The sequence below is a fragment of the Emys orbicularis genome, chromosome 6, assembly GCF_028017835.1.
Source record: "Emys orbicularis isolate rEmyOrb1 chromosome 6, rEmyOrb1.hap1, whole genome shotgun sequence".
NCBI lineage: Eukaryota > Metazoa > Chordata > Testudines > Emydidae > Emys > Emys orbicularis.
The window spans coordinates 120,029,325-120,051,446 of NC_088688.1; the positions used below are offsets into that span (position 1 = coordinate 120,029,325).

Genomic DNA, 22,122 nt, shown 5'->3' on the forward strand with positions numbered 1-22,122 from the left:
AAGGGGTTTGCATGATCAGGCACTGGTAACGTGCTTTAGAAAAGTATGCTTTATGAAATGACACTGGGAAAACCTGCATCGTGTTTTGGGCCAGAGTACGACACCCTTAGTTATGGCTGGTAGTACCTGTTGAAATGATACCATCCCAACAGTACCCTACCCCGCCTTGGGTCCCACTGACTTCACATGGAGGAAGGTATTACTCAGGGAACGGCTAGACGAACAGCTAGTGTGTGGCAAGCTTGGGTGTCAATCAAACTCGCCTGCTGTGCAATAACTGGCCATGTGGACCCTGCTGCCGCGCACTAGCTGTCCGTCTAGCCGTTAGACAGAAAGCAGTTAGCGTGGGGTAGATTCACACCCGTTTGCCGCGCACTGCGTGTTCAATACACAAGCCCTCAGCCTGAGTTAGGGTATCGCAATCAGGCCCGTGCAGCGCCTAGCACGAAGGGGTCTAGGTCCTTGACTGCGACTCCCAGGTGCTATCACAATAATCGCTGCGCGGCTACCCTGGCCCATCACCACTGACTGGAACTGCCGCACTATGGTTCACGGACATTCCACAAACACTATCAATGCACCTGACACAAGGGAGAGAGATTTAAATTATACACCCAGCATTTACTGGCAACCCTACTATCCTTTCTGTTTTCTCCTTGCTTTAAGTAACGAGCATCTAATGCAGTTTTCTTTTGTTTACCAAACTCCCTCATGTCTCAGCAACATTAACATTCCTACATCTCCTCACCTACTCCTCTCACTGCCTCCCTGCCCTACTGCCTTGTTATTTTCCTGTCCTCACCACCTCCTCCCCCCTCTCCTCTCATCTGAGAGGCTTTTGGCATTTAAATTGGTAGTTAACAAAAACACCCCTGAATCAGAAGGTTCTTAAATGTGTCTGGCTCAATTTCGCTTGTTATCAAAACAAAAAAAATCTGTAAAAGGCAGCAAAGTGGTCTACCCAATGCAACCAGTCCTCCAGCCTGCGGACCACACTCTACTCTGCAGCTCTTTATTTTTCAAACCCTGCCGGCGCACAGCCTCAGTTTTCCCTTTGCAAACTCAACCCAGAGAGGAGCAAGATGTTGCTGATGCACAATGGAGAAGCATCCAGAGGACCTGATAGAAGCAGTTTCTGCACCCTCCATTGGCAAGAGATGGACATACCCTTGCAACGTGGTCTACAATCTAAATTTGGCCCCTTGGCTGCTCCTGGGAGGTAAGCTACAATCGTGGCTACGTGCAGTCTTCTGCCTTTGTTAGGGCAGACGGTTGGAACTTATCCCTCCAATGCAGACTGCACACACTAACCAATGCTTTGTATTAAGCGATTGTATATTTCTGTATTAAGCTATTGCAATGCACTCTGCTTGGGACTACACCTGAAGATCACTACATGGAAGTTTCATCAGGCAGTGAATGACATCAAGGTCATACTTAAAGTTATACATGTGCTTAAGTACCTCCCCAGATCTGGGCATGAAAGAATAAAGTCCCAATCCTGCAAACAAACACTTACACATGTGCTAACTTCAAGTACACCTCTACCTCGATATAACACTGTCCTCAGGAGCCAAAAAAAATCTCACCGTGTTATAGGTGAAATCGCGTTATATCGAACTTGATTTGATCCGCCGGAGCGCGCAGCCCCGCCCCCCCAGAGCATTGCTTTACCGTGTTATATCCAAATTCGTGTTATATCGGGTGGCGTTATATCAGGGTAGAAGTGTACATGAATAGTGCCATGGAAATCTTGCAATCAACAGGACTACTCACATGCATGTGCATAAGTGTTTGCAAGACTGGGAGCCAAATGGCTTGCCAAAGGTCACACAGGAAATTTATGGAAGAGTGGGGAATTTAGTCCAGGCCTCTTGGATCCCAGTTCAGTACCATGAGATCACCTTTCCTCTCTCTGGCCTATCTGCTGAAAATATTTCCTTATACATTCTTTTAAAATAAACATCATCATGCAAGAGCAATGAGGTATAAGAATCAGATCAGTTCAAATCAGACCAATCATTTTTTTTCTTTTTTATAAATCTAAACAAATAAATCCTTGCAGTGCTGTTGTAGCCATGTTGGTCCCAGGATATTAGAGAGACATGGTGGGTGAGGTCACAGCCATTCCTTGGGTAGGGCGAATCGGGGCGACCGCCCCGGGCCTCGCGCTTCAAGGGTCCCCGTGCTTCGATAAAATCGGGACTGTCACGATATTCAGCCCTTTGGCCTGTGTCCCAACCGATTTAAGACCAGGACGCCATTTGTCCCGATATTCAGGTGAGGCGGGAGGGCGAGCGGGGTGAGGAGGCGAGCAGCAGGTGGGGGGGAAGAGGCAAGCAGTCGCCTAGTGGACAGTGAGGAGACGAGCGGGGAGGGGGATTTGTCCCGGGCCCCACACCCCCCTAGGGATGGCCCTGGGTGAGGTAATACCTTCAGCAAAAGTTGGTCCAATAAAAGATATTACCTCACCACATTGTCTCTCTAAGGGTATGTCTACACTACCTTCTGGATTGGTGGGCAGCGATCGATCCAGCGGGGACTGATTTATCGCGTCTAGTCTAGACGTGATAAATTGACCCCCGAGCCCTCTCCTGTCGACTCATGTACTCCAGCACCGCGAGAGCAGAGTCGACAGGGGAGCGGCAGCAGTCAACTCACCGCAGTGAAGACACCACGGTAAGTCGATCTAAGTATGTCGACTTCAGCTACATTATTCACATAGCTGATGTTGCGCAACTTAGATCGATTCCTCCCCCCTAGGGTAGACCAGGGCTAAATAAATAAATGTGACTCTACAACAAAGAACCTTTCAACTCACCTCTTTATATTCATTAATCAGTTTCGTAAGCCCATTTAAAAGCATTGGGCCTAGTGGCTTTATTTTACTTTCTGGACAACTGGAATTTAAAAGAAAACGTGTTAAGATATATTCTTTGCACCTCCTACAGTCCGATACCAAAAACCGATTGCTTTCTATAACTGCCATCATCATCTTCTCTGTTCTGCCAGTATTACAGCTTAACATACAAAAAGATATACAATATTTTTTAAAAACCCATGTGCAATAGAATTAAATATTCTTTGTCTTCAGCACAACTGCATATTTACCATACAAAGCTGTCTCTGTAAATCGCTTGAAATAGTTTTGCATCTATTACCATAAACCATCTAAGTTGCTTACCTTGTACAAATATGATGTACAAACTGCAGGGACAGAGTTCTCAGTTTCGTGTTTGTATTTGCACCAAAGAGTCCATCATATACCACCTGGTGGGAAGCATGAGAAGATTGGATACAGTGACTGGTTTAATTTTCGAATATTATTTGCATTCCCTTCCTTCCCTAGCTATCACATGCAATAGTTAAGTTTCAACCCTTTCCTAGGCACTGGAGGAATGATACAATTATAGTAGATATGTTATGAATAGCTGCTGTGGAGTGAAGGTGTTACCTGAATGTTAGCTGGGAATGTTTCTGCAGCTTGTCTGGAACGCAGAAGATGAGGAACAATCTTTAATTTAACCCGGGTGCTGACTGGATCTCGTTTCAGTTCTGGCTTCAGAACAACTCCCTGTCAGGAACAAGATGGAAGTTATTTCTTTGGCTGTGGCTACTACTACTTGATTGTTAATAATTCATGAAAGTGTGTATATATATACACATTTACTCAACAGCAACTGCTCGGCAAAAACAAAGATCAAAGGAAGTGACAAACTAAAAATGGATGCTTTGTCCAGCAAATAAACCACGGCAAATAAAATAAGATCCTCATGAATAAAGCAGGAACACAGCTCTGGAAGCAAGTCTTACCTCTTTAGTTTTCAGTGGTATATCCCCGAGGTACACTTTGTACATTTTGTTGACGATATTAGGATTATTCCAGTCAATTAAGCTAAAGAATTGTTAAAGGAACAAGTTAAAATGATGCCTTAATTATTTACAAATATATTTTACAGCACTGTGTAATGTTTTGAAGGAAAAAAAACTAAATCTAATTAGCTTCAAGTGCAGTCTAATTTCACCCTCAGCCCACCTACAATCTGCAGTCATGAGGTAAAGAATTACAAGCAAGTCCTCACAGCCAGGTACTCCACAGATGGATTTTTGCTTCCCAAATAAGCAATGAAAAAAACCCACAGTAGCTCCCTTCTCTTCCTTTCCCACGAAGTGCGGGGGATGTGAATTTAGTGCTGGGGGGGGGGGGGGGGGGCAGCCCAAGTGACTGCCCTAGAAAACAAAGACTTCTGCTTATCCACAAAACTGGTCTGGCATGGGCAGTAAGGACCACAAGTTTCTTACCATTGCGCCTTGACTCTGACCTGGCTGGGACACTCCTACATGGGAGAAGATACTTCAAGCTCCAGACCCATTCATCCTTGGCCTCTCCGATGAGACTGTCAACCAGGAGGGCAATCACTATGGTGGTTTTAGCAATAGGGACCCTTGTAAGCTGGGAAATGGATTTAGTCCAAACCCGTTTAACACAGGCCAACAAACAGCCAGCTGATCAGAACAACTTTGTCACTATAGACCTGAGCTGGGCTTGAATCACTGACCTAGGACCTTTCACCCCAGTGTCCTATGTTGTCCTTTGAACAGTGGCGTCCACAACCAAATGAGCCAAAAAAATAACTGGGGGGGGGTGGGTAATCAAGGAGAAGGGCACACACATTTTTGCCTATAACAACTGAGCCCTAAACATGGGGTTAACATATGGGACATCTAGCAGCTGCATACATAATATAAGAGGTGTTTAAACAAATGTATTTTATGCCAAGGCAGTTCTTAGGGCTCACAATACCACCGTAAGGGGAGTGAACAACCAGGTTCTAAAGAATGGAGTCATTTTCTCAACCAAATTATTCCAATGAATTAAAATAATCTCTCTGGCCATGACTGAGGTGCACTGGAGAAGACGTCACGTGACTTGCTTATGCTGTACTTGGCTCAAACCAATACTATTTAGCCCCACACTATCAGCAGTACAGAATTCACCCACACATTCAAAAGGCTGACCAATCCAGCTCCAATAATAAGGAAGTCAGTTTGTGTATGCTCCAACCACAAGCTGCATGAACACCAGGCTGCCTCCCGTGTGAACGGAGCAGCCTCTGCTTAGCAAGTGACTCAGCAAATAGCCGTAGCAACTACATCTGCCGGCCTGAGGTAAAAAACACAGATTTTCCTCCAGGAGGAGCATTATTTCCAGCCAGCATTGGCTGGGGAGGAGACAGTCATCATGCAAGATGACGGGTTAACGGAAACCTTGCTGCTGCTGTTGTGGAAGAGGACAGCCAAGGGAAATGCTGAAGTGATTAACCAGCGGGATAAATGTCCATTGCCAGAAAGTGGTGTGGCTTTCCCATTTGATAAACTTGCTGTCCCCTCTCAGCCTGTACCCTTTCAGGATCACTACATCAATTGCAATTATTATTATTAGAAATGCCAGTGCCCAATTCTTAAACAGAAGCCATTACCTTTGTTTGCTTTTCAGTTCCAGGTCTGCCGCAGTGGCTACACTGTGTCGTGTGTCGCTGGAGGCTATTACCAGGTGTATGACAGCTTCAAGCTCTGGTACCTGCTCAGCTTCAATGAACTTTACTATTCCCAGTTTACACTGCTCCGCAACGTAGAAGAGAAAGTAAAAATTACTGACCAGCCGACGTGCTACATTAATGTCGAGGTTTAGCAGACCGAAATCTGGGCCTTTTGTAATCCTAGAGAGAGAAACCCTCACGCTTTCCATCTCCTCGGCATGCCCTCAGCTGAGAAGCTAAGCTTTCTAGGTGGCAAAGAGTTATGTGAAACCTCTGCTGCAAATGAACTGAGAGAAGAGTTCAGAGACTCGATTACATCTAAGAGAAAGACACAGGCGAGAACAGAGCTCAGCTGGGCATTTACTAGCAAGTTCTGAAAATATGTTTTAAAGTTAGAAGGAAAAATGGTTGACAGCTCAATAGTGGCAGCCTTAGACCTCTGTCTCACTCTCACCATTTGTAGGTGCTTTAATGCATGAAGTGCAGGTTTCAAAAGAACGTGCACATAGACTACAGACACCTAGTCAGGCACCGTGCGCTTTACACACAAGCTGGGCAAGCCATTTTTTGGAGTGAATTCTACATTTACTTCCACACCAACGTGCATTCCTTGCATGTTGCAGCCATTGTACCCACCAAGTCGTTTTACTGAAGTTCCCGTTTCATACACCTGCATAGCCCACGTGATTTGCATTACCTGTTCCAGCTGTTCAGGTGTCCATGGGCTATCTCCAATTACCCGCTTGGCTGCGTAAAAGCTCATCCCTGGAGGAGGTTGAGGGATCCCCGAACTTCCAGCACTACTGGATGCAGAAGAGCCCTGTGCCGATGGCACGTTTTGGCGACTCTGGGATTCATTCAGTACGTATCTGGAAGGAAAAAAGGAACACTTGAGTGGACTTATTAAACTACCCTATGAACTGAAGTCAATTCCTCATTACAAGAACCTAAAGAGATCAAAATAAATATCACTCCTCCCTCCCCCTTAAATATTATTTTTTGACCATATTATGACAGGTTCGGTCACAGAGACCCCCTTGGGACTGTCACCTGATGTGCTGAAACTACCTCTGAGCCCGTCTTCCCTTCCAGCTGGGACTTCAGAGTAATACTTCATATTTCTAGCTTCAGATACAAGAATGATACATTCATACAAATAGGATGAACACACTCAGTAGATTATAAGCTCTGTAATGATACCTTACAAGAGACCTTTTGCATGAAGCATATTCCAGTTACATCATATTCACACTTATAAACATATTTCCATAAAACATATGGAGTGCAACGTCTCATATATACATAAGACAGACTATTTAAACATACAGCAGAGCCTTGCCAAGTTGCATTAGTGACAGGGAGAGCCACTGCAAGTTACAGGTTAGCCTGTAAGCGAACACAACAGTGCATCACAAAATGTAGTTTGTTAATTGAGCGAGTAGTTCAGATGATTCTTCCCAGCATAACAGTCGGTCTGCTATCGTAAATGCTGCAAAAGGAACAAAGGACCAGTAACTCCAGGCTTCCCAATAACGCTCTGCTAGTAAATGTTTGTTGAGAGAGGAGAGGAATAGCAGGGTTTTTTGGTGACCATTAGCAGGTTAGTGATCGGTGAATTAAGACTTAATGAGGTTCTGCAGTGTTAGAATTCAACACCCATTAAATACTGTATTTGATAAACTCTTATACAAGTACTAACTGGAGCCTGTATGAGGGGGGTTGGACTAGATGACCTCCGGAGGTCTCTTCCAACCCTAATCGTCTATGATCCCCTCAATCTCACAGAGGAGGCTGGGATGCATGAAAACACATAGAAGGCATAAAGCAGGCCTCCTTCTGCTCAGGGGGCAACCCGAGATGTGAAGAGAGGGGAGAGCTGTGGTAAAAAACAAAAAAACAAACACCCCTTGGAAACAGCCCATCTCTGCAGAGTTGATAGAGGAGACAGGCAACAGAATTCAAATTCTCAGGCACTCAGAGGTTGGGGGCTCCGGCCCTGGTCTTCATAGGGTACATCGACACTGGAACTTTTTATTTTTTTATTTATGGAGATATCCCATCTCCTAGAACTGGAAGGGACCTTGAAAGGTCATCGAGTCCAGCCCCCTGCCTTCACTAGCAGGACCAAGTACTGATTTTGCCCCAGATCCTTAAGTGGCCCCCTCAAGGATTGAATTCTCAACCCTGGGTTTAGCAGGCCAATGCTCAAACCACTGAGCTATCCCTCCCCCCAACCCTGGAGGTTTCGTTTCCAGCATAGTAGGGATATTGACGCTAGCTCAGGTAAATGTTCCTGCACTAGCCCGGATGGAGCTCGTATGCTAACAATAGTAGCGTAGCTGGCCACCGAGTACAATCACACCTAGGACCTAGGTACTTACTCGTGTGGCTAGCCCATCCCACCGCCTGCGTTGCCACGGCTGCACTGCTATTTGTATCATGCTAGCTCCATCAGTTAAACACGTACGTCTACCTGCCCTGGAAGTTACACCTCCAGCTCCAGTGTTCACGTATTCTCAGAAAGTAACCAGCCAAGTCTTTCTGCGAGCACCCACACGCACTCCTAGGGGCCAGGGTAACAGCCACTCCCCCCGTGTGCTGGGGAGCCAGCTAAACCAATCAGAACATGAGAACTGTGGCACAGAGACCAAGGTGAACAATTTGCTATTGCTCTGAACAACCAGAATCTGCTGAGGCAGAAAACGATCTCAGCAGTGCAGGCGACTGCTCATCCCAACTCTAGAGAATGATCTTTGACGTACAGAGTTTAAACAACTGCGTGATTTGGGCCTTTAAGCCCTTTTTTAAAATCTTACTGCAAGCTGGAGCCTCCAAGAAACGTTTAGCACTAAAATTTAAGGAGACAAAACAATCAAGCAACTATGCAGTAGGCTACTGGGAACAGAGACCTGGTCATTCACTCCAAGATTCAGTTCCAGCAGAAGTTCAGATCAGAACATAGTTAAGGAAACAGCTTGTAACAAAATATCACCTATAGAACAGGAATACAGATCCTTCTACTACCTGATCAATAGCCATAGCCTTATACTGGGATATTCCTTCCCCCTCCAGGCTGCACCACTAAATACAACAGAACGTAATAAGGGTCTATTTAGACAGCACTCATTCCTGATAGATTCATCAGCATAACGGCTTCAGTACACGTGGACCAAATCCGACCTGTGAACCATAATCACAGAGCAAGTTCCACCGAGCAATTTCATGCCAAGAAGGGTAAATCAAAGTTAAAACAGGCTATGCATAGTTTCCACACAGAGGCCAAGATTTTCAAAGATGGCCAGTGATTCTGGATGCCCAAATTGAGATACCCTCTCAGCACTTTCCAAAAAATCAGGCCTCTTAAAGATGTCTCAAGTTGGGCACCCAAAATCACTGGTCACTTTTGAAAATCTTGGCCAGAGCTTTTGAAAATCCCACCCAAAGTGCACCAGGAGCACTAGTCTCGCTGTAATACAAAAGGGTGTGTCCTCCTATCTCACTCAGGTGCATTAGAACATCCCAGCTGTCACCTGCAGTCAAGTGACAATCAAGGAGGGTGGGGAGGGAGGAGTCCTGCTTTTAAAATAATTTCCAATGTCCTTCCAAGTGAACTCTTCCGGAACAATATAAATGAGTGGCAAACACAGAGTCAAAGGGAAGTGGCTTTTGAAAAGTATTGATTAAATATGCAAAAGAGCAAGATCAGTAAAACCAAACTGCATTGTAAATAATGAGTGTACACAAACTTGCTCTGGGAGCCGATGTGCACACCCACTCCAGCTGTTAATCAGATTACAACATCTCTAATGAGCAGAAAGTCGTAACATAAATCTCGTCACTGCGGGGCCGATCCTGTGAGATATGAGCCCTCATTGCCCATTACTATCTAGTGCAGTTGGGAGTGCTCAGAACCGTGGATGGTCGGGCCCCAACAGACCAAGCCTAGAAATGGGGAGGTGCAGGGGAGAGATGATGAAGCAGTTTTATTTTTATTTTATTGTAAAATCATGATTATTTAAAACCAGTTTACCTCTCTAAGGGCTTGATCCTACTCCCAGTGGAAGTCAATGAGAGATTTGTAAAACAGATTCAATAAAGCACTTAAGCCCTCTGCTGAATAGGGATGGGATTACTCACAAACTTAAAATAAGGTGCCTGTTTAAGAACTTTGCTGAATCAGGGCCTCATCAACTTTATTGGGAACGGGAGGTAAAGGAGCACACTTTAAAAAAGTCTCTTTTGTGCATACTTCCGATCATCCATCATACAAGATACTCCAAGCGTTACAGGGTTTTGCTGCCGCTCGCCCTCACTTACCCATAAGGCATAAGGAGCACATCCAACATAAAGTCCAAGAGCAGCTGTACAGTCTTTGGTTTTTCGGCAAGATTAAATGGAGAAGCTGCTTTCGATGGTTCAACAGGATATTTCATGTGAAAAAGGGTTGGTATTAGAAGATGCATTAGGCTGAAAAACAATTACATTTACTGCAACTATTTACAAAAACACCTTTTGATTCTTAGCATTAAACAGACAAACTATACAGCAGAGATTTAGGTGGGGAGAGGGGGAAGTCAACCGATTCCTATTCTGGTAGCTTTCATTTGATACCCAACATGTCTAACAATGGGAGGCAGGAAGCAAATTGGGGGTTGTGTTTAAAAAAACAAAACAAAAAAAATACAAACCCACAAGCAAGGATAAGAATTAATTATCTATGTCCACATTTTTAAGAACATTACTACGTTGTACTTATGTGAATTCATTTAAACACACACAATCTAGCTTCAGAAACTGCAACCAAAGAGAGACTCACAGAGAACATCTCTCGTTCAAAACCTGGGCTCTGATCCTGCACAGGGCTGAGCGCCCTCAAAGTCCCATTGAAGTTAACTGGAGTAGAGGGAGATGAGCACCTCATGGGATCAGACCCAGAGTTATGAAGCATACCTACACCAGGTCTATTTGCTGTACATGTACATCCAGGTTTCCAAAAGGCCTCAGCACCCAACAGTTCCCACTTACACGCCGATGTTGAAATCCTGGCCCCACTGTAGTCAACCGGAACTTTGCCATTGATTTCAACAAGGCCAAGCTTTTACCCCAGATTCTCGTTGATAATTAAACCGCTTTTTACCACTCTGGTAGCATACTTGAAAGGCACTTTCAAGTAAGTGAAGATGATGTCATTTACACTCATTTTAGGGCCCCTGTACACTGCCAGAAGTGCTTGGCACACAGCAGCTCCTATGCCTGGCCTGTAATAGTCAGTATCTTATCTATTACGATACATTTCCAAACGTGACACGAGTTTGGATGCCTCAATTTTGGGGTGCCCAACGTGACGCACTTTAAAAAGGCCCAGCTCTCAGAGGGCCAGTGCTCTGCACTCTCTGAAGGTCAGGTTTCTTTAAGGTGTCTCAAGTTGGGCACCCCAAATCATCAGCTGCTTTTGAAAGTTTAGACAGACCTGTCCTATAGTACCACCTAGAGACCCCACCCCCCCATCAAATTGATGCCCTATTGTGCTGGGCATTATATAGATTCAACATATGAGACAATCCCTGCCCTGAGGCGTCCTCCATGCTAACTAATGGTCAGGAAGCAAAGCTGGATTTCTGAATATATTATCCATCGTGCAAGTCTTTCTAGGTAATCAAATGATCACCAAGAAAAAGTGCATTTCATTTTAGTCTAACGATATAGGCTTCTTTCATTCCAAGTGCAGATAATCATACCTGTCTTGCTGTGGTTGTGGTTTCCCTTCCATTGCAGTGAGGAGAGTAGGCGCCAATTCACATTGTTTTTCCACAGGCAAACGAGGGTAACCCATCTTAACATAAATTATAGTAAAATTCTGCCAGGGTAAAAAAATATATATGTAATATCAATGCAAAAGAAAAATGGATTTTGTTAAACTAGCCCCATATGGTACATTTCTGACATTGTTGTATATAATAACTGAGGGTCTGAAAGACCAAGCAATTATTTCCAGGGCTAACGATGATTAACCGACAGTTTTCTACTGGCAGGTTCAGCACCTATTCAGCTCTTATCACTGCTGATTTCAATGGGAGGTTTCCTGAGTAAGGCACTGTGATGGAGTCTACTCCCCACGCTGGCCCTGAGAGAGTAAATTAGGCCTAATTAACCCAAAGGTGGCACCTGGAGGAGCAGCCAGGGAGCAGAGATTGATTAATCAGACATGAAGCTCAGCTGGACAGGAACAGAAGGGTCCTATATAAAGCCAGGTAGCTGGCAACAGAAGGGGGCTGCAGGGAAGTAGGTGGCAGATACTCCCTGGGAGGAGGGAGGTGCATTCAGGACTATAGAGGGTAGTCCAAGGTCACTCCCTGGGAGGAGGGAGTTGGGAGGCTGGTAAACCGGGGGGCAGGAAGGTAGGAGAAGGCTCAGGGGAAGAGCAGCAAGGAATAGGGGACCAGACCTTGGTTGCTGAAGAGAAGGCCCCTGGGCTGGAACCCAAAGTATAAGGCGGGCCCGGGTTCCCCTACCAGCCACTGGGGACATGGCATACTAGGCAGAGGACACAGAGGACTATTTGTTCCAGGACAGACTTGTTACACCCCACAGAAGGGGAACCATGTAGTGACCCAGCCAGAGGGCCGAGTCACAAAGCCGAGGCTGCAGTTCCTGGGTCCGCAGGATGAGAGGACAACGGGAGAGACAGCATCAGAGGATGGCGTAATGCCTGGCCAGAGCTAATCTCCAGAGCAACCAAGGGGAGGCGCCACCTGCGGTGAGTGCACCCCAGGACAGACACTTACGAGAATGCCTCTCTCTCACTTTCTCAGGCCCCTATTTCTGAAAGGAAATAAAACTGAACTATGGGGTAACTATGGAGTTCTGCAACATAAGCAAGAGGTCCTTTGAAAACATTTCTAAATCCTCCTTGTCAAAGGCTGCAAATAAAATTAAAAATACAGAGCTGTGGGATAGGGCAGCACAAGAGGTTGATAACAGGAGAGGAACCTCTTGCACTGCTAAAGTGCTGGTTCAAATCCAGCTCAGGTTTGTAGTGATGTAGAATGGTTACCTGCTGGCTGTTCAATGACCTGGTTAAAACAATTGTGTTAAGGTTCAGGAGTCAATCCAATTCGCAGTGCACAAGTGCCCATATTACTAGAACTACCACTAGAGTTGGCAGTCTTGTCAATCTCAACCAAGCGGCTAAAGACTAAATCCCCACAGAGAGATGACTACTCTCTAGTGTGTAGAGGTAGCCGTTCAAAGTCAAAGCTTAGTCAGAATGGCTGGATAATGTTGGATCAGTACATTTGATCTGTGGATAAATAAGGACTCTGTTTGCGTGAACAGGAATTTTGAGCCCTGGATGAAGATTCATTGAGCCAAGTACTTTTTTTAAGACAAAGTGTAGCTGCAAATTAAGTCCAGGTGTCTGATAAGTATAACAAAGCCTTCAAATTCTTATCAACAATTATCTAACCATGTTACTCCAGCTGGATTAAATTAAGCATGGACCTACTAAATTACTATCGTCTTCTGAAATGGTTTCAGCTCTTCTCCAATTTGCACGCACACATGACCTTGACTGGTTTATCTGATTAATAATTTTTTAAAAGATCAAACCATTGTGAGAAGTTAGCAAGAGACCATTCTGAGGTGACCTCTGTGGTATTTAATTCAAATGTTCAGTAATGAAATATAAGCAGTGATTCACAATGGAAAGGATTCACAATGTTCTTATGTTCTTAGCACTGTTAAGCCGACCAACACAATGCAGAGGTGAGCTGGGCTATGTTTCTTTGTAGTCACGGTATTTATTAAAACATCACAAAACTGACTACACTGTAAGAAACAACATACATCACTTCAGTATAGGATTGTCAGCAGATTTTTGCCATAGACAACAACGATGGCACACAAAGCTGCTTTTCAAGTTTACCGTCACACAAGATGTTTTTCTCAGTGTTCTACAGAATATGAACCGCTTGTAAATCCTTGGCCTCGTCCAAGGTAAAGCTCATGTAGAATTTCTCCCATTGTTAGCTCTTGCTTTTGGACAATCAGCTGCTTCCAGAGCTCCAGTGGAAGTGAATGCTACTTAATGACAGTTTAACAGTCTAAACATTTCCATCTCCGCTCCCAAGGATGTTATTTTCCGTTAAGAACATGCATGGCTTAGCAGCAGAGCAATGAGAGGGAAGACAGGTCTTTTCCAGTGTTCTGCAGTCTTTCCCATGAAATCAGTATCAGTATTTGTAATACACACACTACAGTTCAGCTAAGAATGGTCTTCACTAGTTTCACAAAGTGGTTAGTAGTTTTAGGTCTTTTTTTTTTTTTTTTTTTTTTTTTTTAAGACTCAATGAATCTGATAAAGTTTCCCTTCTGAAAAATGGGGATATTATTCCCTGCTTTGTCTCATCTATCAAGGCCCTGATCCTGAAAATACTTACACATACTACTCATGTGCATAAAGACAAGCACATGTTTATATATTTGCAGGATCTAGCCCTAAATTGTAACCTCTTCAGGGCAGAGATTCACTCAGTAGGTGCTGGTTCTGCACCTGGCACAATGGGGCCTCTAGGTGCGACTAATACAAACAACAAATCTGTCAATTTCAAGTACTCATGAAAGTTGGAGAATAATTGAAGTGGTCTCACAAAAAGTTGTCAGCAATTTAGTGGTTTCATAAAACTACTAGTTTCACCCATGCTAGTGGCATATAGTTGTTTATTTTAAGTCACTTTAAAGCATCTCTCATATCACAATAATATGTTTCTGAAGGGAACTGGCAGAGTTAAGTACCACGAGGAGCCTCTAAAAAATAGAAAGCTCACCTTTGTACAAATCAGGTAATGTTCTTGGAAGAACAGTACTTACGGTGACAAAGGAAACTGCAGCGGGATCTTGGTATTGGACTAGTAAAGTCTCTACTGGAAGTTGAATTTTTGGACGACTTTTGATGCGTTTATTCAAGTGAACTAGGAGCTCCATGACCTGGGAAGGAGAAAAAACGATTAACCTCAGCTTTGGGTTCAATATGTTCCCAATACAATATGATCCATTAAACACAGAACAGGCCAAAGAGTTCTGCATGACTTAGTTCCCAACTCTTTGACAAGATGGCTACCATCATTTATCATATTATCCATTAGCTTGCATGAAATGCGTTGGTGGTCTCCAGACACTTTCTAGTGGACTCTCATCCACATCACAAAACCATCCACCACAAGTGGTGCCCTCATTAGCAGGATTGGAAGATATGTCAAGGAAGGAATGATTATGGAGAGTTAACGTGTCTCTCTCTATATAGTTGGCAGCTGTATCTCAAGATGGAGGAATGTTGGCAGAGTGATGTGGGGAAGGTTGCAATGTGCCATCAGTGCTGTACCCTGTGGACAGAGGAGGATTCTAGTACTGAAAATCTAGCACTTGCCAAATCAGTTTGAGAAAAGAAAAAGGATTCACATTAAATGAGACAGTAATTAAATTGAGCTAGAACATTTGTATACAGGGACGTCCCTAGAAGGGTGCGGGGCCTGGGGCGGAAGTGATGGATTAGTCTCTTCTAGGACCAACTGCGCCAGTCAACCGCACCGGCTCACGGGGCCCCCAAAGCACGGGGCCCGGAGCAGTCGCCCCGATTCGCCCTACCCAAGGGACAGCTCTGTTTGTATACCACCTTCTCCCCTCCCAAGTGCCTCATCTGGGCCAGCATGGTCAAAGACTCCAGACTGCACATGGTCAACTCTGTTCCTGAAGCACCTGGGCACGATCTACCCAATACACACTATCAGCCTTCCTGGTGTCTAGCTGAGACTGGGCTTTGGATGAGAGTTAGCTAGCTGAAGCGCAGCATGGAGAACACAGAGTCAGTGTTGGCAGGCTAGGGGAAAACGACTGGAGGAAACAGCAGAGCTGACCTTTACTATCTCAGCCGGGAGAGTCTGCACATCTTGTGTTACCCAAGTTAGCAACTTGGATAACTTGTTCAAATCTCTGCTACTCCTGGAGCCGCAGATAGCAGCAGTTGCCAGGAGTGCTTTTTCTCCCATCTAGACTGGCATGAAAATTGCAACCCTTTTCTTTTTGATGTAGCGCTCACCCTGGTTACCTGCACCTTCGTTACCACCAGAGGGGATTACTGCAACGTGCTGCTTTTGGGGCTACTCCTGAAGACGTAACGGATGTTTCTGCTGGTGAAGAAAGCAGTTGTTTGCCTGTATGCTTTCGGTGAGAAATACTACTACACCTCTGCTCTAGAGACTGCTCTGGCTAGCTGAGGAACCCCAAAGATCCACAGAAGTCAGATGGAGCGGAGGACAATTAGCACTTCCATTTATTTATAGGTGCAATTCAAACTGATTTTGATCTAACTTAGCCTCTCGTTGTATGGGCTTGTAGGGAATATAATGTAGTTCCCTCTCCAAGCTCACGGAGAGAAGGATCCAGCACAGTGCAAGAGGTAGCATAAAAAGCTTTCATAGACAGTTGAGCAATAACATGGAACTGGGGTGTTATGAGAGTCTGTAAACCGCTACCTGGTAAGCTAACCCAGCAAAGACAACACATGTAGCAAACCTTAAAGCAGTTAATTGTGGGTATTTCACCTGTAACCACATATTATTGCTATTATACAGAGTGGGGGAGGGAATTACACCCAAAACACATTATGCAGGAGAACAAAGCATAACAGATTGTAATCACAGCAAGAGAACTTCCATATACAATGACAGTTTGGGACACCTGGTTAAACCATTCAGGATGGCAGTTGAGAAAGAAGCTGGTTGGAATCAGATGTGTCTGGGTTCGACTGAGGAGGTATTAGATTTTCTAAGTTAGTTAAGAAGGTATATGAGGGTTTCAAGGTAAGCGGTCGGCCTCAACCTCTCACTCAATCTACATGTCTATGACCCATCCTAGAGACACCTGGCACTGTGCTAGCAGTCAAAGAATTCAGGATGAGAGCAAGGGAAATGAAGTAACATGCTAGTTGGAAGAAATCAAAGGGAGGGGAGGGAAGCCTGAGGAGGAAAAGTACTGATGGTCAGAGAAACCCTATGTATGGTGGAAAAACTGGTTGGAACTGAAGAAACTACTCCTGCTCTTCTAAAACTACGTTAAGACCAACAATGACATTTAGGGCTAGTCTACACTTGAAAGTTTTACCAGTATAACCAGGAGGTGGGATTATTTTTTGCTAACACGGTTATGCCGGTAAAAGCCCCAATGTAGATGCAATTATCCCAGTATAAAGTATGCCTTACACTGCTAGAGCTTATTTAAACTCCCAAATCAGAGCAAGCTATACCGCAAAAGCACTTTTATATCCTGTAACTATGTCTACGCTGCAGGGGTTTTGCCACTTAGATTATGCCAGCATCTTTCCATTTCCGATTTCATTCATCTGGCTTATTGGCCTTTGTTTTCTCAGACCACAATTCAGCAAGCGCTTAGGCAAGTGCTTAAAGTTAAGCTTGTGCTTAGCTCCCTTTGACTTCAAATGTGTTTAAGTGCTTCGCTGAATAGGGATGGGTCTAAAGAGGGAGGCCAACGTTCTTTGCTGAATCAGAGCCAACGTTAGCACAGACCATTCGGTATATTTTGAAAAGTTGTTGGTGTCTGAAAACATGCCATATTTCTCAGTCTCTTGTGGTAGTTTAGAAGTGAGACTAAAGTGAGCCCGCAGATTGAAAAGCAAGGCTTTGAGGTAAATAATGTATCAAAAGCAGAGCTTGCATTAAACAGGTTTCTCTGCACAAATGCATAGTGCAGATTAGATCTTTGCTGAGGTTTACGAGCGGTCAGTTAGGTTTTTAATCACCTTTGATTGGCTGCTAAACACTTAATTTAGAATAATTTTCCTGTATATTTGTTTAAGATTAGAACCGTAAACATAATTAAAAACCAACAACAGAATAATCTGTAAATCGGGATTTAAAATAATTTTCAAAACAAAAATACTGGAAGAGTCAATTCCTCCCCCACCCCATTTTGTCAAGAACAACTTTCAGGATTCTGTATTTCCCTGCCGAGAGTGGACCTTACAAACATTTGGGAGCACAGGAAAATGATCGGTTATGTTCATGATATCTTTTGCATGGAAAATATCAAACTTTGGTCTAGACAGGAAAGTAAAGTGAGTAATATTTTTTGGTTTACAATTTAATGTTCAGCCCACACCGAAACAAAAATATTCATTTGTCATTTTAAAAGGTTTCTTCCTTAAATTACGTAAGATTTTTAATTTTTAAAAATTGTAGTCTTTGGCCTTTTCCTACGCATAACCATTCAGATGAATCTGGTTCACAAATTCCAACTTGAAAGAAGAAAACACATCACCTACCCAGACACTAAGGAACTTCACCAGCTAGCCAGATGCTCTCTCTCACAACAGTCCTTCAGCATGTTGACAACAATACGCATCTAGTGACAGATTTTCAAGTGTTCGGCACCCACAATTGGGACCAGTTTTTGGTGCTTAAATGGGAGCTGAGCTCTTTTGAAAATCTGGCCCCGACTGTAGGTGTTGAGCTTTTTAGAAAACTTTGGCCATAGTGGGACAATAGTTTCCCCACTTGCACAAGATTGATAACATTGGGGTGGAGAGGGGGGGTTGGCAGATTCCAAAAAAACACTGAATCTCCGTGGTAGCCCATCTCTCAGTTGCTATTCCCAGATTTCTAGTGCACCCTGTAACAGATATGGCAGTTTCCTGCAATATCTTTGGGAGATATTGAATTAAGTTTAAGTACCTTTGGAGTCCATTGTATTAAATGCAAAGGTTATGTATTAGTGAGGGCCTTGAGGATCAAAGGACTATAATGTACAATGTGGCAGATAAGAATGAACTTTTGGGACAACACATGTGAAGTGGATTTCCCAGGAAATATCTCGGAGGGAGATGAATGCAAATTCCCCACCCACAATTATGCAAAAACCCAGCCTTTGCCCTGAAGGGGGGTGATTCTCCCCCCAAGATCAAAGGCCCAAACCATATAAAGGAGTGACTTTATACAGACACTTGGGGCAGCCTATTCTGAGCTACCAGCTGTTAGGAACTTGTAACCACAGAAGAATCCCTTGGTGGGGTTTGAAGGACTGACTCCTACCGGAGCCCCTGCTGGAGTTGGGGATGATTTCCAATAAGCTTATTAGCATGGGTGCAGCTTCTTTTGCTTTTAATGTTTTCTCTGTATTGCTTTCATCTGAAGAACAAACGTGCTTTCTTAGAAAGGGCTGTGTGATATCACTGAGGGCAATTACACTGTGTATAGCCTCCAAGGAGAAAGCAAAGTGCAGGGGCAGGCCATTAAGACCATCTGACTTACTGGGGAACTCACAGTGTAAGGCAGGGAGTTGCGCAATCTGGAAAAAACCCAGTCAGGAGGGGAGAGACGTGGGTCTCCGCCCACAAGGTGACAGCTGAGGAGCTGGGAGCCTATGAGTGGGTGCCCTTGCTGGACCACCAAGGGGGAAATACAGGTGCAGTTGCCCTGAACTGACACACAACCAGTTAAGTGAATGATAGCAATGACTATTGCAAGTATCCTGGTCTGACAGCAAACAGGAGTGACTCTATACATCACATTAACATTACACAGAATATTTTCTCTTATGGAAAGCAGCCAGTAACACCAAATCATCGATACATCATGGATGTCTACATCTCCAGTGACTGGAAATCTTACAATAACTGCACCCTTACCTTTTTACGCACTCCTTCCTGCGTGCTGGACAGTTTGAGCAGGACAGGGGGTAGGAATTTGGATATAATATTCTGTAACTGCTCATCTGTTTCTGCATGGCCAAGACGTAAGAATACACGTTCAAGTTGATCTGTAGTTTAAAAAAAATAAAGTTAATTTGGAGTTAGAAAGCCAAACAGCAGACAAATCTTTTCCTACTTATGGGTTTGTAACACAGCAGCTGGGATGAAAGTATGGTAAGGATTGAGCATCTTCAATCAAAGCTCTCAACAAAGCATGATCTTCCATTCTTAAAACTGCATGCAAACTTTCCGTTGCTGAAAGATGCTGGATTGATGGCCTTCAATCCTCGATTATTCACAGATCGGGTTCAGCAGTGCAAACTTCCACACACTGCCCCACTTATGGGCCTCAGCCCTAATCTAGAATACCGACAGGCGGAGACAGTACTTCAGCCTCCGTACCTAGTAATCCTTTGGCCTCACTGCTCTGACCGCCAACCAACGTGTCAATTGTGGTGGTCGTTTTTGAGATACAGACATCTGTCTGCTGGACTCTGGACTAAGACCATAACAAAGGCCACCAGACAGCCACTGAATGGCAATAACTTTTGGTCTATTATTACTTATATTGCTGTAGAGCCTAAGAACCCCTGTCTGGACCAGGACCCCCTGCTGCTGTACACTGCACAAACAGATGGTCCCTGCACCAAGAGTTTACAATGTAACGAGGGATGGATTTGATCCAGCAACCTAGAGAGGAAAGGCTCTATGCTCTGATACCAATCCACTGAGCCACCATTAGAAAAACATTTATGAAGCTGAACAAACTATCTGGATTTGCTATTATTTGTTAACCCAATTTTCAAGCGAGACTGTCATCATCAATAGGAATTAAACGTGGATGCCAGAAAAGTAATGATATTTTGACATAACTTAAAATGCAAAAGACTTTGAAAGTCCTATCACCCACATGAATGTGTTGGAGTGTTCTGACAATCTCATTTCTCTATCCCTCTCACCGCCTCTCAGGACCACCCAACCCAGGAAGGAGTATAAAATAACAGTATGAATGTCAGTAAGGACATAGGAGTCACAAATGATACAAAATCAGGAGGGGAGGAAGAGATAAAAAACATGCATCTGTTCCTGTATGAACTAGGAAAGGATCCTCTTAGGAACACTGACAAGACCAAAATCCTCTGTCGGCAACTCAAGCAATTGGCTTGAAGACCAACTGGCTTTAGACTAATAAATGGGAAAGTCACTGTTTTAAGCACGAGGATCTAGCTGATCTGATGGCTAAACTAGAAGAAAAGCAGACTGCCACGTGGGTAGCAAGACACCGAAGCAGCACTTTCACAGCTTGGGATGGGGGCAGGATGGTTCTGATACACAAGGGCAGGAGTGTTCCCGTCTCTTCTCCGCATCTTCACTATGCACACTTGATCTACAACGGATTGCTAACAGGGTGAATGCAATTGGGAGATTACAGGCAAAAAAGCAGCCTACAACAAGGGGAAGCTAAAACCCTTACAGCTCCAACATGGACTGCCCCACAATGGTTTGCTCTTAACTTAAATGGAGGGGAAATGCCCTTTGCCCTGTCCCTAATCTGTGATGCTTGCAGGACAAAAGTATGTTGTTGGGGGCTCCAGGATGCTCCGATACAAGAGAAGGAAAATCCCTTGTTAGATGATCCATACCACGCATTAAAGGATGTGACAGAGTGTACTACCTGGAGACCCAGGTAGAGTCAAGAGTCAATCCTCTATCAGCTCTACAGAGTTATGGTCCACATGCAGTTGGTCTTGACAATCTATCAAGCCCTACTGCTACATATCAGAGGAAGCAGCAGCAAAGAGGGGCCAGTCTAATGCAGTCAAGTAAGGAGGAAGCAGTGCTCTTCTGCTTGAAGCACCCGAAAGGAGAGAATGTTTGTTTGAACTTTAGTTATACCCTACAAAAGAGAGGAGGATTTGATGGGTTGAGGGATGGGCTGCTCAGACTTGGGGGAGGGAGAGGCCCTCCTGTCACAAAGGTTTAACCCTGTATTCCTTGGGAACCCAAAGCTCCCCCGGAAGTCAATGAGTTTTGGATGGATACACAAGGGATGGAGGGAATCAGTCCCTCAACGGGCAACACGGAGGTTTAAGTACCAATACTGTACCTGCAAATTTGAAGTGACTTTTGAACACTCACTATGCAGATAGGAAGGCCTTTGGAAATGCTTCTTTATTGTCTCTAACTTTCCCCATCCCTTTGTTAAAGCCCTTACAGAGCTTGTCTACGCTTACAGCACTGCAGCAGTGCCACTGTGCCACTTTAGCACTTAGCGAAGATGCCGATGGGAGACGCTCTCCTGTCGGTAGAGGTACTCCACCACCCCTGAGCAACGTAGTTATACCGACATAAGGTGGTCGTATAGACCTCTTAGCCACAGTATCATCTCTCTGCAGGCAGCAGACCAAGCGCACGCACGTCCCTCCCAACATTTTGTTTCCGGTTGAACTAAACAGGGTAAGCAGTTGAAAAGACAAATGACTATAAGATTTTAATGCCAGCTGAATTACAAGTCAAAATTCAGCAGTTCCTCCAATACAAATTGTACTTGTCAGTGAATCTCTGGTCTTATGGGGATTTTTCTTGCTTTCTCATGCTATCAGCTGCCTCAGGGAATCAAGATACATTCTTCCCACCTAATTTTAAAAAAAGCTTCTCTCATGTCCTGCCTTTCTCTGTCATATTTCATTTCCCTAAAGTATCTGCCTTCTGAGAATTCTCTGATGCTTCATGAATTGAGCAGCCTGGGGTAATAAGAGCCTGATCCTGAGGGTCAGTGGGCACATGCAACTCTGACTGCGTTCTGTAACCTTAACAAAGCCA

General features: G+C 44.3%; 1 protein-coding gene across 1 annotated transcript in view; it reads right to left on the reverse strand.

The window, feature by feature from the left end:
* ECPAS (Ecm29 proteasome adaptor and scaffold) overlaps positions 1-22,122 on the reverse strand; it is an 84,362-nt gene that overhangs the window by 48,524 nt on the left and 13,716 nt on the right. The window contains exons 2-11 of the mRNA XM_065406150.1: positions 19,237-19,367; positions 14,409-14,525; positions 11,279-11,397; positions 9,858-10,007; positions 6,238-6,409; positions 5,481-5,620; positions 3,814-3,895; positions 3,455-3,574; positions 3,185-3,270; positions 2,822-2,900 (exon numbers count right to left, since the gene is read on the reverse strand). Of these exons, the coding sequence (XP_065262222.1) occupies positions 2,822-2,900; positions 3,185-3,270; positions 3,455-3,574; positions 3,814-3,895; positions 5,481-5,620; positions 6,238-6,409; positions 9,858-10,007; positions 11,279-11,397; positions 14,409-14,525; positions 19,237-19,367 (1,196 nt within the window). The remainder of the gene's footprint in view (positions 1-2,821; positions 2,901-3,184; positions 3,271-3,454; positions 3,575-3,813; positions 3,896-5,480; positions 5,621-6,237; positions 6,410-9,857; positions 10,008-11,278; positions 11,398-14,408; positions 14,526-19,236; positions 19,368-22,122) is intronic.